This window comes from Aegilops tauschii, chromosome 2 (assembly GCF_002575655.3).
Source record: "Aegilops tauschii subsp. strangulata cultivar AL8/78 chromosome 2, Aet v6.0, whole genome shotgun sequence".
Classification (NCBI taxonomy): Eukaryota; Viridiplantae; Streptophyta; class Magnoliopsida; order Poales; family Poaceae; genus Aegilops; species Aegilops tauschii.
Window position 1 is genome coordinate 618,208,423 of NC_053036.3, and position 14,165 is coordinate 618,222,587.

At 43.6% G+C, this 14,165-nt stretch overlaps 1 protein-coding gene across 1 annotated transcript; it reads left to right on the top strand.

Moving 5' to 3' along the window:
* The first annotated feature begins 8,825 nt into the window (after positions 1 to 8,825).
* LOC109787049 (chalcone synthase 2) lies at positions 8,826 to 11,892 on the top strand. The gene is made up of 2 exons (XM_020345608.4): positions 8,826 to 9,259; positions 10,557 to 11,892. Exons 1-2 carry the CDS (start codon positions 8,833 to 8,835, stop codon positions 11,564 to 11,566), a joined length of 1,437 nt encoding a protein of 478 aa, XP_020201197.2. The 5' UTR covers positions 8,826 to 8,832; the 3' UTR covers positions 11,567 to 11,892.
* Positions 11,893 to 14,165: the final 2,273 nt, after the last annotated feature.

A 14,165-nucleotide genomic window follows, 5' to 3' on the forward strand; every position in this document is an offset into this window, starting at 1 on the left:
TATAGAAGAAATTTAGAAAATATGTCTTTTAATGCAAAAAACATTTTCAACTTTCTCAACATATCACTAAAAGAAGAATATTTTTCAAATTTTTAACATTTTTAAATGTTCAACAAATTCGTAAAAACACAAATATTTTTTAAAAAAATTGGAATAATTTTTACAATTCAAAATGACAAAAAAATTGAAAATTGTAAACATTTTTTATAATGAACACAATTTTGGAATTCATAACATGAATTACCGAATATAATTGGCAACGTAAAAAATCTTTGAAATTAAGAACAATTTTTTTGAAAATTCCATAGATTTTAAGACAAAGATAGAACAAAAAATTTGAACCGAACATTTCCGGAAATTCACATAAATTTCTTAAAACACGAACCTTTACAAAAAATACGATTATTTTTTAAGTTGTAAACAATTTTTGAAAACGGGAATATGTTTTAAAAATTCGGAGGAATTTTGAAAAATGTGTTTCTTTAATGCAAAAATTATTTTCAATTTTTGCAAATATCGCTAAAACAAAATATTTTTCAAATTTCGAACATTTGTCAAATTATTTTTTAAACTCTTGCTTTTTTTAAAATAAGAACATTTTTTAGAAAAATGGGAGTATTTTTCAAATTTTGAACAATTATTGGCATGGCAAAAGAAATCCAAACATTTTTTAGAATAGGAACACATTTTTTAAATTCGTAACATTTACGAATTTTGAATAAAAATTGAAATTGCAAACATTTTTTGAAAATCTTGAATTTCGGAGGAAAAGTGAAAAGTAGACATAGAATGGGAAAAATAAAAAAGAAACAGGAACTACAAAGAGAAAGAAACAGCAAAAGAAAAATTGGAACAGAGCACAAACAGAAATGGGCCACCGAGTCTTGGGCGCCCTGTGCGTAACTGAACTATTTGCTGCACTGTGCGGGAAATATGATTTTTTTATTGCTGCGTGGGCAGGGAAAACTGGGCTGACTTTACTGGGCCATAGCTCGCGCGGCCCACGCACGTAATTCTGCAGAAATCGTTTTTCCTTTGCTAACAGACGACGAAAAAAGTTTAGTACCACCTCGGATAGGAAAAAAATATTTTAATGATGAATGGATGAAAAAATTGAAGAAACGCACCTTGCTTTATTAGTAGGTATAGATGGCAATCAGGTGTTTGTCCGTGTTTTGCTTGTGGTATAGCCTTCATCCTATCGAATCTGACAGGTTCAGATCCGAGTGTATCATGTTTTACAAGAATTCATAATTTGTATGAAATTGGTTTTGTATATATTGAATCACTGATAGGACCTTTGATTCCTTAGACTCAGTTATGGAATGATACCAAGTTCATAAATGACTTGATTCATCACCCTCCAATGTTCCTTCTAAAGAGACAACATACCTAGCCTATCATTATAGAATTCACCACAGTAATTTTCTTGGACCAGTTTACTATGCCACAAATTATTGTATAACACAGATCACTTCATTGAAATCGAAAATCGCTTGGAGCACCGATGAAGATTTTCTTAATGTAACTACTTACAATGAAATTGCATTGATGTAACTCCTTATAACAATCTTTCATTTTCTCTGTATGCGAGAAACATATCATCTTTCTTATATTAGTCCTTAATGACATTTCTAATGTTGTTATATGAGCAACAATTTGATCAATCTGGTAACTTACTCACAACTTACTTGGAGAACTCAACATATCTGGTTCTTGACATGCCATGGAATATATGATTAACACAAGTATGAGTAAAATCTCAATTATGTATTTCGCTCATCAGTATATGAGGATACCGATTCTTACGTAAAACTCCTTCCATGTGACTTTGGCAAAAAATTAGTCATGATGTTTTCATACTAAACTGCTTTAGTATCTTATCAATATGTATTTTGGCTAAGCCCGATTAGGAACTCTATCTCCGTAGATTATAATGCCTAATACAAAGGCTATACTGATCAAGTACTTCACTGAAAACTATTTCAACACTACTAGGAAAAGCCCTATAGGTCAACTCAAATTAGTGGCGGGCAGGGCCGGGTACCCGCCACTGCTACTTTTCCAAAATAGTAGTGGCGGGTAACTGGACGTACCTGCCATAGCTAGGGACAATCCAGTGGCGGGCGCCATCCAGTACCCATCACATGTAGCCTCTTCCAAAATAGCCCGCTAGGATGGAAAGAGTAGTGGCAGGCAATAGGTGGCGTCCGCCACTGGTTGTCATAAACAAGTGGATGGTGGTGCAACGCACCCGCCACAACTACATTTTGGCAAGTCGTGCCAAAAAAGTCCACGTTTTGTAAAAGTTTCCAGTGGCGGGTGGCCGTGGATGCCCACATTAGTGCAGAAAAGCCGGACGTGGAGTTTCTACACCTGAGCTTATATGCTCCTGCTATGAACAGTAAAATAAATAAAATAGGAAAACATTTCAAAAAATTCTGAAATTTTTTTGTGGCATACTTTAAGAAATGTTTGTTGTGCTTGCAAAATTTCGTCATGAAATGACATTGGTGGAAGGCATGGTAAAAAGAACAAAATCGATACTCTGAAAATGTTACTTTCAAACGTATTTTGGAGCTCTGATTTTGTTATTTTTGCCACGACCTCCACCAATGTGATTTCGTGATGAAATTTTGCATGCACAACAAACATTTCTTAAAGTATGCCACAAAAAATTTCAGAATTTTTTGAATGTTTTTCTATTTTATTTATTTTACTGTTCATAGCAGGAGCATATGAGCTCAGGTGTAGAAAGGTACTTTCGAGAAAAGCCTAGCTATGGCATGGAAAAACGGCCTTGCTAGCGCGGACACCAGACACCAGCAATATGGCGCCATTGTTAAAAAGTAGTGGTGGCGTTGGAGCCCACGTTAGTAGTATTTCACATACTTATGGCGTGTCATGTGTCCAATGCCATAAAATTGATTTTTCGCTAATAAAAAAATGCATTTAAACAATCAACTAATTTAAGATGTAATGCTGCATCAACTAGTTCAGCTCCACAAAACTACATATAGGTACTCCTCAACTGAACTAGTTCAATTCCATAAAACTACATAGGTACTTATATACTAGCTAGTTCAACTTCACAAAAGTTACTAGTCAAGTAGTAACATAACTATATAATTATTAGGGTTCAAAAAAACATAACTATATAATTATTGAACTTCACAAACTACATCACCGTTCCATAGTGAGCCTGGTAGTTGGTCGATCATATTTCTTGATCTAAGATTAACTTCAATTGACACATCTTGGTACAAAATACAGCCGCTTTATTGATGCTAGCGGAACATGACTCATATTACAATGAGTTGCGAGGCCAAGCGGCACACACGATGCAGCTGAACAATATGTACATTATTTAGTGAACATAAAGGGGCCTCAATCATGACATCTACGCGGCAGCGGAACGACGACAAAGCGGGACTCCATAGCACAGGGACACCGATGTGGACACGATCTAGACTCGGACAGCACTCTTTTCCAACGAGACTTTCCTAAAAGCTGGCATGACACGCAAGGCAGTACATTGAATGTACTTGCAAGCTCACAACAAGCATAAACATAATGACAAACAATATCATGATAATTAACCAATTGAATCATTAATGCAAAATCATATTAGGAATGAAGTGATCATGATCTCGTGACTAATTAAGTCCCTCGGACTTGCTTACCAAACGGTGATCTCTCTTGGACCACAAACGGACCAACATTTTGGTCTTTAATCGGGTTACCTCGTAACCCAACGGTGATCTTAGTCGGATCACAAACTGACCAACAACTTGGCCTCCAGCATCAAGATGATTTCTCAACCATCCTCTCCCTAACAGTGCAAGGTTATTATCTTAGTGTGCAAAATTATTTAAACATTGACCCATGGTGTGACCTACTTTCGAGCGTGTCCGTAACCGTGGGCTCGGCTATCGATAGATTTAATACACTCTGCAGAGGTAGCGCACTGTACCCACACCACGGAACCCATGGCCTCACACTCCCATTCGGGTGGACCAACGGCACTCCGACATAACCCCACCATTGACCTGACACTCTCCCGGCCACTCCGACTCACTCCCCACTGGGCTAAGTCCTGGGTGGCCCTGTGCCTACCAAAAACACCAACGACCACCGTCGTGGCAAAACATAAACGGTCCCAAACGGGGACAAGGTACCATAACAACAACGGGCACACAAGGTTATGTTTGCTTACCGGGCCAGGGTAACGCACGCCCATAACCTTCCCTCGTTGGAGGCACCGACCAGAGGCATGACAACGGACCGAATAAAGGCCTTCCCACAAAGGCAAATGTGGTTGCACTGGGGAAAATCTCGATTCAGTGGCACCATGATCCGATCAGCGATATGTTCAAGTTCAATTATTATCAGGTTCAACTTAAAGTGAAAGTAACCGGTGTCATGATATGCCATGAAAATGCAACACTAATATATTTACACCACATATCATCGGAAATAACTGGGTCAACTTCATCAAATACTAAGCATAGATATCAATAACTCATAACACCTCTCTGGTTATGTTTATTTAGCAAATTAACCATGACAATATCTTAGCATAATTCTTTTCTTACTCAAGAAAATATTAAGCCAACTAATTCTTTTTCATAAACAAATTACTTCTTCATAATCAAATATTACTTCTAATGACTTAAACTAGCTTAGTTAGTTTTAAACTTCTGTAAACTAAACATATCAACTTAAACAAACATCCAACAGAATATATATAATTATTTAAGTGATTTAAATGCATGGTTAAATCATTTGTTAAAGTTGAAAAATCACAAATATTGCAATGACACCATGAAAATGTTGCTGTGGCTTGCCTTAGTACAGATGAGGTTCACACTCCTCCTGGTGATCCTCAAGACAAGCTTCACCTTCTGAAAACAATTATAAACACAAAAAGAAAACATCAAGAACCACTCTGAAATTCACCAGAAAATCTAGACAGCAGAGAAAAATCTCATTTTTGGTGAGCTGCTAGACCTTTTCATGAAGAACACAATGCAAAAAGAATCAATTCATTTGGACTTATGGTTAAAAAGTTGTAGCTGTTTGAAGCTTTTTGGAATAATTTGAATTTGATTTAAATAAAAACAGAACTGGGAGGGTGACGTCGAAGGCGTAAACCCCGCAGGGCGCCTCCACTCGTACCGCTTCGGGCACGGCCAGAGTGGCTGACAGCGGGCCCCGCTAGTCAGGTGAGAGGGAGGGGGAGAGGGAAACAGAGCATGGCGGAGCTTCGCCGGAGCACACGCCGGCGAGGAGGGCATCTTGGCCCGAGCTAGAGGGATAGATCGAAGGAGAAGATGGAGGCGCACCTGCCCGTACCCGTAGGTTAGCTGGGGGTGGTCAGACGGCGTCGGAACGGACTTCTCCAGCGGCGACAGAGAGCGGAGGTTGCCGGAGTTGGGGACGACGGCGACCAGAGGCTGCACCAGTGCCTCCAACCGGGTTGGACGGCACCACTGAAGCACGGCGGAGGCTCTGGAATAGTGGCCCGAGCCTGGGAGGGGTTGGAGCTGTGGAGACGACCCGAGGGGATCGCCGGCGAGCTCGAGCTCGGGGACGGCGGCCCGAGGCCTGCCCGGCCGGGCTACGGCTTCCTACTGGCTTGTGGAGTGTGTGAGATGAGCTGGTGATGCTCGAGAGGGCTGGGGAGGGCTATATTTATAGCCGAGCGAGGTGAGGGGTTCGGGCTCCGCCGGAGGACACCTGGACACGGCGCCCGGCGACGATCGGCGTCAGTGAGCGAGGGGGAAGGCGACGCAGCTCACGCGGGCACTGTGAGCGGGCGGAGACGAGCACAGGAACGAGAGGGTGGCGACGAACACAGTGCGCGGCGCACTGTTGGGTTGGTCGGACCGCGCCCGTGCTCGCTGTGGCAAGCTCCGGCGTCGGCGAGCGCCAGGAGGGAGTTAAGGGAGTTGAGACGGGGATGGTGGCGAGGTTTAGCAAGGTGCGGCAAGCGAGGAAGCGAGCACGCGCCGAACAGAGCGCTCGGCGGCACTCAGAGCGCGGCGACAAGCGGGTTGGCACCGTGCACATGCGTGGTCACCGAGTGCGCGTTGGCATAGAGCCACGACTGGCCCCAATTTCATGGCTGGCGTGTAGTCCTTAGTGTTTTGGGTTGAGCCAACGCTTTGAGTCGAGCTCAGGTGCAGTAAGTTGGAGTTTCACTTCCTGGTAAGTTTCTGGACAGTAACTTTGAGAGTTAACTGTGGTCAAATTACTAGGAGTTGGGAGCTGAGATTTGGAGGTTAGCAATCATCTAGTAAGGTAGTGATGCACAAGAAAATCCAGCAGCATTGGAGCAAGTAAAATGGTAGTTGCTGTAGAAACTACCATTTCTGTCCAGAACAAAAAATATTTTCTGTAGCAAAAATATTCCAAAAAGTGATGCAATATTTTTTGCTCAGAAGGTGCCCTAGGGTTCAAAGAATATTTGGGAATTTTCTCAGATTTTTGTGGGCAAGAAAAATTGAGGTTGCTTTGGAGCACAAGTGGCTGGTTAGGGGTTTAGAGGAGAAAATGAATATTTTTCATTTAATAAAAATATTCATAATATTATTTTGAGGTTGATCAGAGAAGAAATGATGGCTAGAGAGAGAAATGAGTCACTTGGGTGAAAGTCAAGGTGGTGCCCAAGTGTTTAAGTCCAACTGAAGTGATTCAAACTCCAAATTCAAATCAAAACCAAATAAAAATCAGAAAAAGAGGAGAGGGCAAAAACCAGGCTGTCACAACAAACAAGTTGGGTCAATTCAATATGATCGTTCTACTAACATCATACTCTCAATGATGTTTGGTATCCTCATTACACTTAAGAAAATACCCATGACCAGGACAACATGATCATTACACAACACATGAGCTAGTCCTAGAGGCAAGACTAGGAATCAGGTTTTACCGTTTATCTTTCTACATGTGCATATGAGTTTTCCTCCAATCATATATTCAAGAATCACACAACAGTTATAACATAGAATATAAACTATTAATTACAAATGTGGAAATAAATAATACAAATACTTTTGCCTCTAGGGCATATTTCCAACAGAAAGGTCTTGTCTTGGTCTACCTGGCTATTCTACACTTGAGTTTAGTTGCAGGAAGGTTAGACTGGGTCTTGCGGGTAAAGTACACAAACATCTTGAGAGTGTAAAAAATGATTAGCCGTGCCCTCGGTTATGGACAATTTTGAGTAACTTCGCTAGGAGTTGTCTGGAAGATCTCATCACCATTTCTCTTAAGTAAAACTTGTTGGGTTGAACATGGGTATAGGCCTCTAGTAGGAAGCAACTGATGGTGGGGCCCCTCCACTAGGTTGGAGCCAACAGATTTGGGCTACTATGTGATGTGGTATGTCTAGTATATTGGAGTAGGTCCACCTATTACAAAGATGGATAAAATCTATATTGCTTTCTGCAAAGAAAATCAACCTACCCTTACCCTAAAAGCATGATTCTTTTTGTTATACTTATTGGTGAAGCTTGCGAGTACATTCAATGTATTGAACCTTGTGGTTGCAACGTAGCATGTTGGAGGGCTTATGCATAATGAGCAAGGATTATGAATTAGGCTTACGATGTCTATATTCCACTTGTACCTGTGAGTGGATGGACACCACAAGATAATATTCTATTTTATTGTAAGCTAGCCTTGAGCTAAGCAGACACGAAATGTAATAAAGACTGGATCTATGATGTAATACTCATGACAGGTGGTTACCTTAATACTCCTTCCGTATCTTTGTGTAAGGTGTATTATTTTTGTCTCGGTGACCAAGACACATAATTATAGACAATTTATGACAAAATTACCCTTATCGAATTCGTTGATTAGCGGCAAGTAAATTGTTTAGGCTAGGAAAGGATGATATACTTTCCTTTTTTTTCTCTATAAGGAGAGATATATGCAATCAGATGAGAGATACTTTCCTTTTTCTAGATGGTTAAAAAGGAATTGCAAGGAATTGAAACAAATGCACCTTACATTGTGGAATTTTATCAAAAAACAAATACACCTTATATAAAGGAATGGAGGAAATATTTGACCGTGTAATGTGTGTGCTGGCAATTGATCTAGCTCGACTAGCACAAAAGCGCAAAGAGTCTGTTTTCTTATCAGGGGCCGGGTCGCTACAAGCAGAGTACCACTGTTTAGCTAATACAATGGCTGAATGTTGTTGACTCCGGCAATTACTCGTCAAACTCCATTGCTCCGTCGACAAGGTAATTGTTGTCTTCTGCGACAATCTATCTACCATATACCTCTCCATCAACCCCGTTAATCATCAACATACACATTGAGCTAGACATTCACTTCGTACGCGAAAAGGTCTCTCTCTTGGACAGTCCCGTGTCGTTCACGTGCCTACTTCGGGACAGCTTACGGATATCATGACGAAAGGGCTACCGTCGGCAAGCTTAAAAGGATTTCGTTCCAGCCTTGGCATCATCTCTGATGACCTGCTTGGGTGGTGTGAGAGAAGATAACGATGGGGCTCCATATTGCATGCGTTTCTCCGTACCAATCCTATATCTTCATTGTTACAATCTTGCATATATTCTGTAGTTTTAGTTTGTTTAAAAACCTTGATTAGATGTAGAGATTAGGTGGGTTGTACAATGGGCTGGGCAATTCCCAAACCTACACAGACGAGCACGTGCAAGTGGGAAGGCCCAAGGCCAAGCAACCCAACTAACTCCCACTTGGGGCGGATTGGTTGGTAGCAATGGTAGGTAGACGTGTCGCTCGGCCCTCATCTCCTGCCCGCGCATTCGTGGCCATCCATCCTCCCGTCCAATGGACCTAACCCCCTTCTCCCAACGGCCAGCTTTCCCTTACTTACCCACCCTTCCCGCCTATATATCCCGTCGCCCATACTCATGGCACCACACCACACCAGTACAAGCAGCGCCTGTCATTTGTCTACCACCTGCTAGCTGCTTCCCTCTGCGTCCCGCAAACTTAGACGTCACGCAGCCGGCCACTGGTGCGACAACTCCTAGCTCGTCGGCCGCTGGTACGTACGTAGATCCATCGATGGCGGCCACCATGACCGTGGAGGAGGTGAGGAAGGCGCAGCGGGCGGAGGGGCCGGCCACCGTGCTCGCCATCGGTACGGCGACGCCCGCGAACTGCGTGTACCAGGCCGACTACCCGGACTACTACTTCAAGATCACCAAGAGCGACCACATGGCCGACCTCAAGGAGAAGTTCAAGAGGATGTGTAAGTCTATATTCACCATCTCTGTGTTCGGGCGTGCATGCACGGCTAACGGCGCTACTATATATTATACATGTGTCTGCATGGATGTCAATATTTTACTCCTTATAGTAATCCCCGTAAACTTTTGTTGATAGTTAGAAAATAAGTACTAGGAGGAAAACCGATCAGTAGCAATAAGCCAGGATATTTTTACGAGTAGCCATGGATCGGAGTAGCATATAGACGTGAAACGACGAACACAATAAGCATGGCCATGAACTGGGTAACGGCCGCACACGCCGAACCTGTTGTCCATGTAACTGTTGTTCTGTTTTAGCTACAAAGGTAGGTAAATATGTGCACGTAATTGTCTTTTGATAACCCTGCACGTGGGTAGTACACTGGAGTGTCTCGCCTACATATCAGTAGCATGCATGTTTAAAGGTCAACACTCAACAGTGTTACAGTGGATCGGTTCGGCCAAAAATTAATTCCTAAATCTACGGACAGGTTGATTACATAACGTGCTTATATGTGGACTAATTTCCTCACTGATGAGCTTCAAAAAAAAAATTCCTCACTGATGGCTCATCTAAATCATCCTTAGATGTACCATTAATTACCGGTTGGTCGAACAATATGTTCCCATATTTAATTTTTTTCAGTTGAAGCATTTAAATCTTTTTATAGGAAACAAAACTGATTTTCAGAAGAAAACAATGAGAATGGTTTTTTTTTTGGCAGGGTAAAGGGGGTTTTATTTCATAGTGACAGGATTACACTCTCCTAATACAAGATGGTGAATTGACAATGATTTGTCCCCTCAAGAAAAGAGACAATGATTTGCAAAATATCTAATAGTAGTAGAATAGACATGTTTGCATGAACGGCCAATTTACTAAAAATTTCTAAAGACAAGCAATTAATCCAGAATGTCGCTACCGGACGCGACTATGACTTGACACTGTACCTAGAACTTTTCTTTTGAGTGCACACTGTACCTATGACTAGTGGGCCACTCGACAAAGAAAGTATATGCAAGTAGAAACAAGAGCGAATCCATGAGTTGACTTCACAGCTAATCTCCTACATGAATTTCTTCAAATAGTAATTAACCTCCTACTTTAAAGAGAGAGAGAGAGAGAGAGAGAGAGAGAGAGAGAGAGAGAGAGAGAGAGAGAGAGAGAGAGACCCAAATATAGACATCGGTTGCATACCTAATTAACCCATGAATACTTTGTCTCCCGTCTACTTTGCCTTTTCTCGGTTGGACACGCGAGCGAGCTAACTCTGCCTGCCTGCCGGCCTTGATTTGCAGGTGACAAGTCGCAGATCAGGAAGAGATACATGCACCTAACGGAGGAGATCCTTCAGGAGAACCCCAACATGTGCGCCTACATGGCGCCCTCCCTGGACGCGCGCCAGGACATCGTCGTCGTGGAGGTCCCCAAGCTCGGCAAGGCGGCGGCGCAGAAGGCCATCAAGGAGTGGGGACAGCCGCGGTCCAAGATCACCCACCTCGTCTTCTGCACCACCTCCGGCGTCGACATGCCGGGGGCCGACTACCAGCTCACCAAGATGCTCGGCCTGCGCCCGTCCGTGAAGCGCCTCATGATGTACCAGCAGGGCTGCTTCGCCGGCGGCACGGTGCTCCGCCTGGCCAAGGACCTCGCCGAGAACAACCGCGGCGCGCGCGTGCTCGTCGTCTGCTCGGAGATCACCGCGGTGACCTTCCGTGGCCCGCACGAGTCCCACCTCGACTCGCTGGTGGGCCAGGCGCTCTTCGGCGACGGTGCGGCCGCGGTGATCATCGGCGCGGACCCCGACGTGTCCGTGGAGCGTCCACTGTTCCAGCTGGTGTCCGCGAGCCAGACGATCCTGCCGGACTCGGAGGGCGCCATCGACGGCCACCTCCGGGAGGTCGGGCTCACCTTCCACCTCCTCAAGGACGTGCCTGGGCTCATCTCCAAGAACATCGAGCGTGCCCTAGAGGAGGCCTTCAAGCCACTGGGCATCGACGACTGGAACTCCGTCTTCTGGATAGCGCACCCAGGCGGCCCAGCGATCCTTGACATGGTGGAGGCCAAGGTAAACCTCAACAAGGAGCGGATGCGCGCGACCAGGCATGTCCTCTCCGAGTACGGCAACATGTCCAGTGCCTGTGTCCTCTTCATCATGGATGAGATGCGCAAGCGCTCCGCTGAGGATGGCCAGGCCACAACCGGCGAGGGAATGGACTGGGGCGTCCTCTTCGGCTTCGGCCCCGGCCTCACGGTGGAGACCGTCGTCCTCCACAGCGTCCCCATCACTGCCGGCGCCACCGCGTGATCGCTCCTTCTCCATCTATTATCTTCCTCTCATGGAAAAACATACTACTACAGCTTCTACTGCCGAGTTTGTTTGTACAATATATATTCTACCGTGCGTGGTTTGTATGTGTTGGTAGATGCATTCTGCTGTTAGTCTGTGTCGCGCACGCCGTCGCATACTTACTAGTAGTAACACAACCGAGCTTTTACAGGTTTATTATAAGCAAAGTGTGGTCATAATGTGGAGTGTGAGGTGTATTACCTGTGTACGAAAAGATTGGCTGTTCAATTTGAACCTTATGTGGTTGGAAAGCAAATGGTGATTCTTTCAGAGCTTTATTGAAATACATATTCTCCTCTCTCCTACTTTTTATTTATGAATATAATGCTTTATTTAATTCATAAATGTAGCATCAAGGAGGTACAAACCATAACGAACACACTCGTCTGGCCTCTAAAAGAACCCAGCCTCACTATAGGAATCATATATATAGTCCAACGCATATTACTCAGCAAGCACATATAGCATGACAACCTCATAGGTATATAGAAGCAACAAGTCACATATATAAGTATACAACACTCTCCAACAAGCATACATATAGCATGACAACCTCATATAGATCCATAGCATAATAAGAATACAAGCAACATAGACACTCCAAGAACAAGTTTAAAACCAACAAGCAGCATAGACACTCCAAGAAATGCAATGAGCTTCACCGCCGACAGCGTCCGTGATGAAACCTACAAGTTTAGAAGCACATGCATGAGTTTGCAAGTTCAAATGTCAAACGAGCTACTAGGGGTAAGTTCAAGCTCTTTATCAAAAGATGTGCACACCTAAGTTAGAATGTGTCGCTTATGGCATTTGTGAGAATGTAATAGTGGTGTGGAAGTTGTGTGTATGGACACAAAATCATATAATTTATGAGAAAGCGGTGATGACATCAATGGTGGTTGCTTATCTCATTGAAAGAGGTGACTTTTCATTGCAATCAAATGCAAGCAAGCATATCAAAAACTAGCCTGGCCTGGAGTCATTGTTGCCTGGAGATCGAAGGGGCATGAGTTGTAGGCGTCACTGGCTTCCTTGCGTAGGGCCATATGCACCTCCTTGCATATTGTTCGATCCAGCGCTCGGATTGAGATGTAAACATGAGATAGTAAGATGTATTAGGTAAGGCTGAAAATGGTGATTGAAAAGTATCGGAAGAGAACTCACAAACACTAGTAGGAAAAGGGGCTTTTACCCCGGTTCATAAGGGCCTTTAGTCCCGGTTCTGGAACCGGGACTAAAGGGTCGTTACTAATGCCCTAGCCCTTTAGTCCCGGTTCTTACACGAACCGGGACTAAAGGCCGTCCACGTGGCCGGTGCGGGGAGCCCAGGCAGGAGGGCCTTTGGTCCCGGTTGGTGCCACCAACCGGGACCAATAGGCAGGGCCTTTTGTCCCGGTTGGTGTCACCAACCGGGACCAATAGGCATCCACGCGTCAGCAGCTGGCAGGAGCTGAGGGTTTTGTTTTTTTTGAAAGGGGGTGGTTTAGGGGTTTTGGGGGGTTAATTTAGGTGTTTCATATATTGTGTTAGCTAGCTAATTAATAGAGAGAAGTGTCCTTTCTTATCTCCGTGCTTGGTCGACGCTACGTACTATATATGTATGGAGAGGAGTAGACACGCTAGCTAGTAATCAAATGAAGGAAACAGAAGATCGTCATGAACATATGCATACAGAGAGAAGTGATATCGACCACCTCTCCTTCTCCGAGATATTGGTCGAACAACAAGTTCTCGTATATCTATCCGGCACTACCGGCTACATATATACAATAATTATCTCTTACAATACAATCTCCTAATTAAATTGTAGGAACACAGGGTCCACATAGTATTCTCCATTTTCAGCGATCACGTGGTCAAGGAAGAATGCCGCCAATTCCTCTTGAATTCCTCGCATACGATCTGGTGCTAGGAGTTCATCCCGCTTCCGAAACATCTAATTTGAAGAAGGGGGTCAATACATATATATATGAATAAATGAAACTCAACACAAATGATGGTAATAAAATAAAATTGTGAATATTATTGCTTACGCACTTCATATTGTTCTTCAGTGTAGCCCCGCTCACAGGTCGTGTAGCGGATGGACTCGCAAACGTAGTATCCACAGTAATTATTCCCGGGTTCCTGCCACAACCACTTTACAAGAAATAGAGGTCAATCAAACTGATAAGCAAGCATGCTAAATGGTATTGATGAAACTAGCGCTTGAATCACTAGGAGATGCGCGGAACATGCTACTATAGTACTTACTTTCAGGTGATTAAATTGCAGCTTCTTCGGCAGTCCCGGAGCTTTTGAGGTGAATTTTCTCCAAACCCTGCCAGACAAAGAAAACAATTACTTGATATCAGGAAATGAACAAAGTTGCTGATATGGTGGATAATGATCGATTTAACTTACTTCTCGAGCATTTGAGTCATGTTCGCATAGTCCTGGGGATCTTTTCGTCTCGAGTCTAAGACGGTTACTACTCCCTGCTCAAGCTTAATCTCTAGGAGAATATAGTGGAAGCTACGCATGCATGCATAAGTCATCAATTACATTACCATAACCT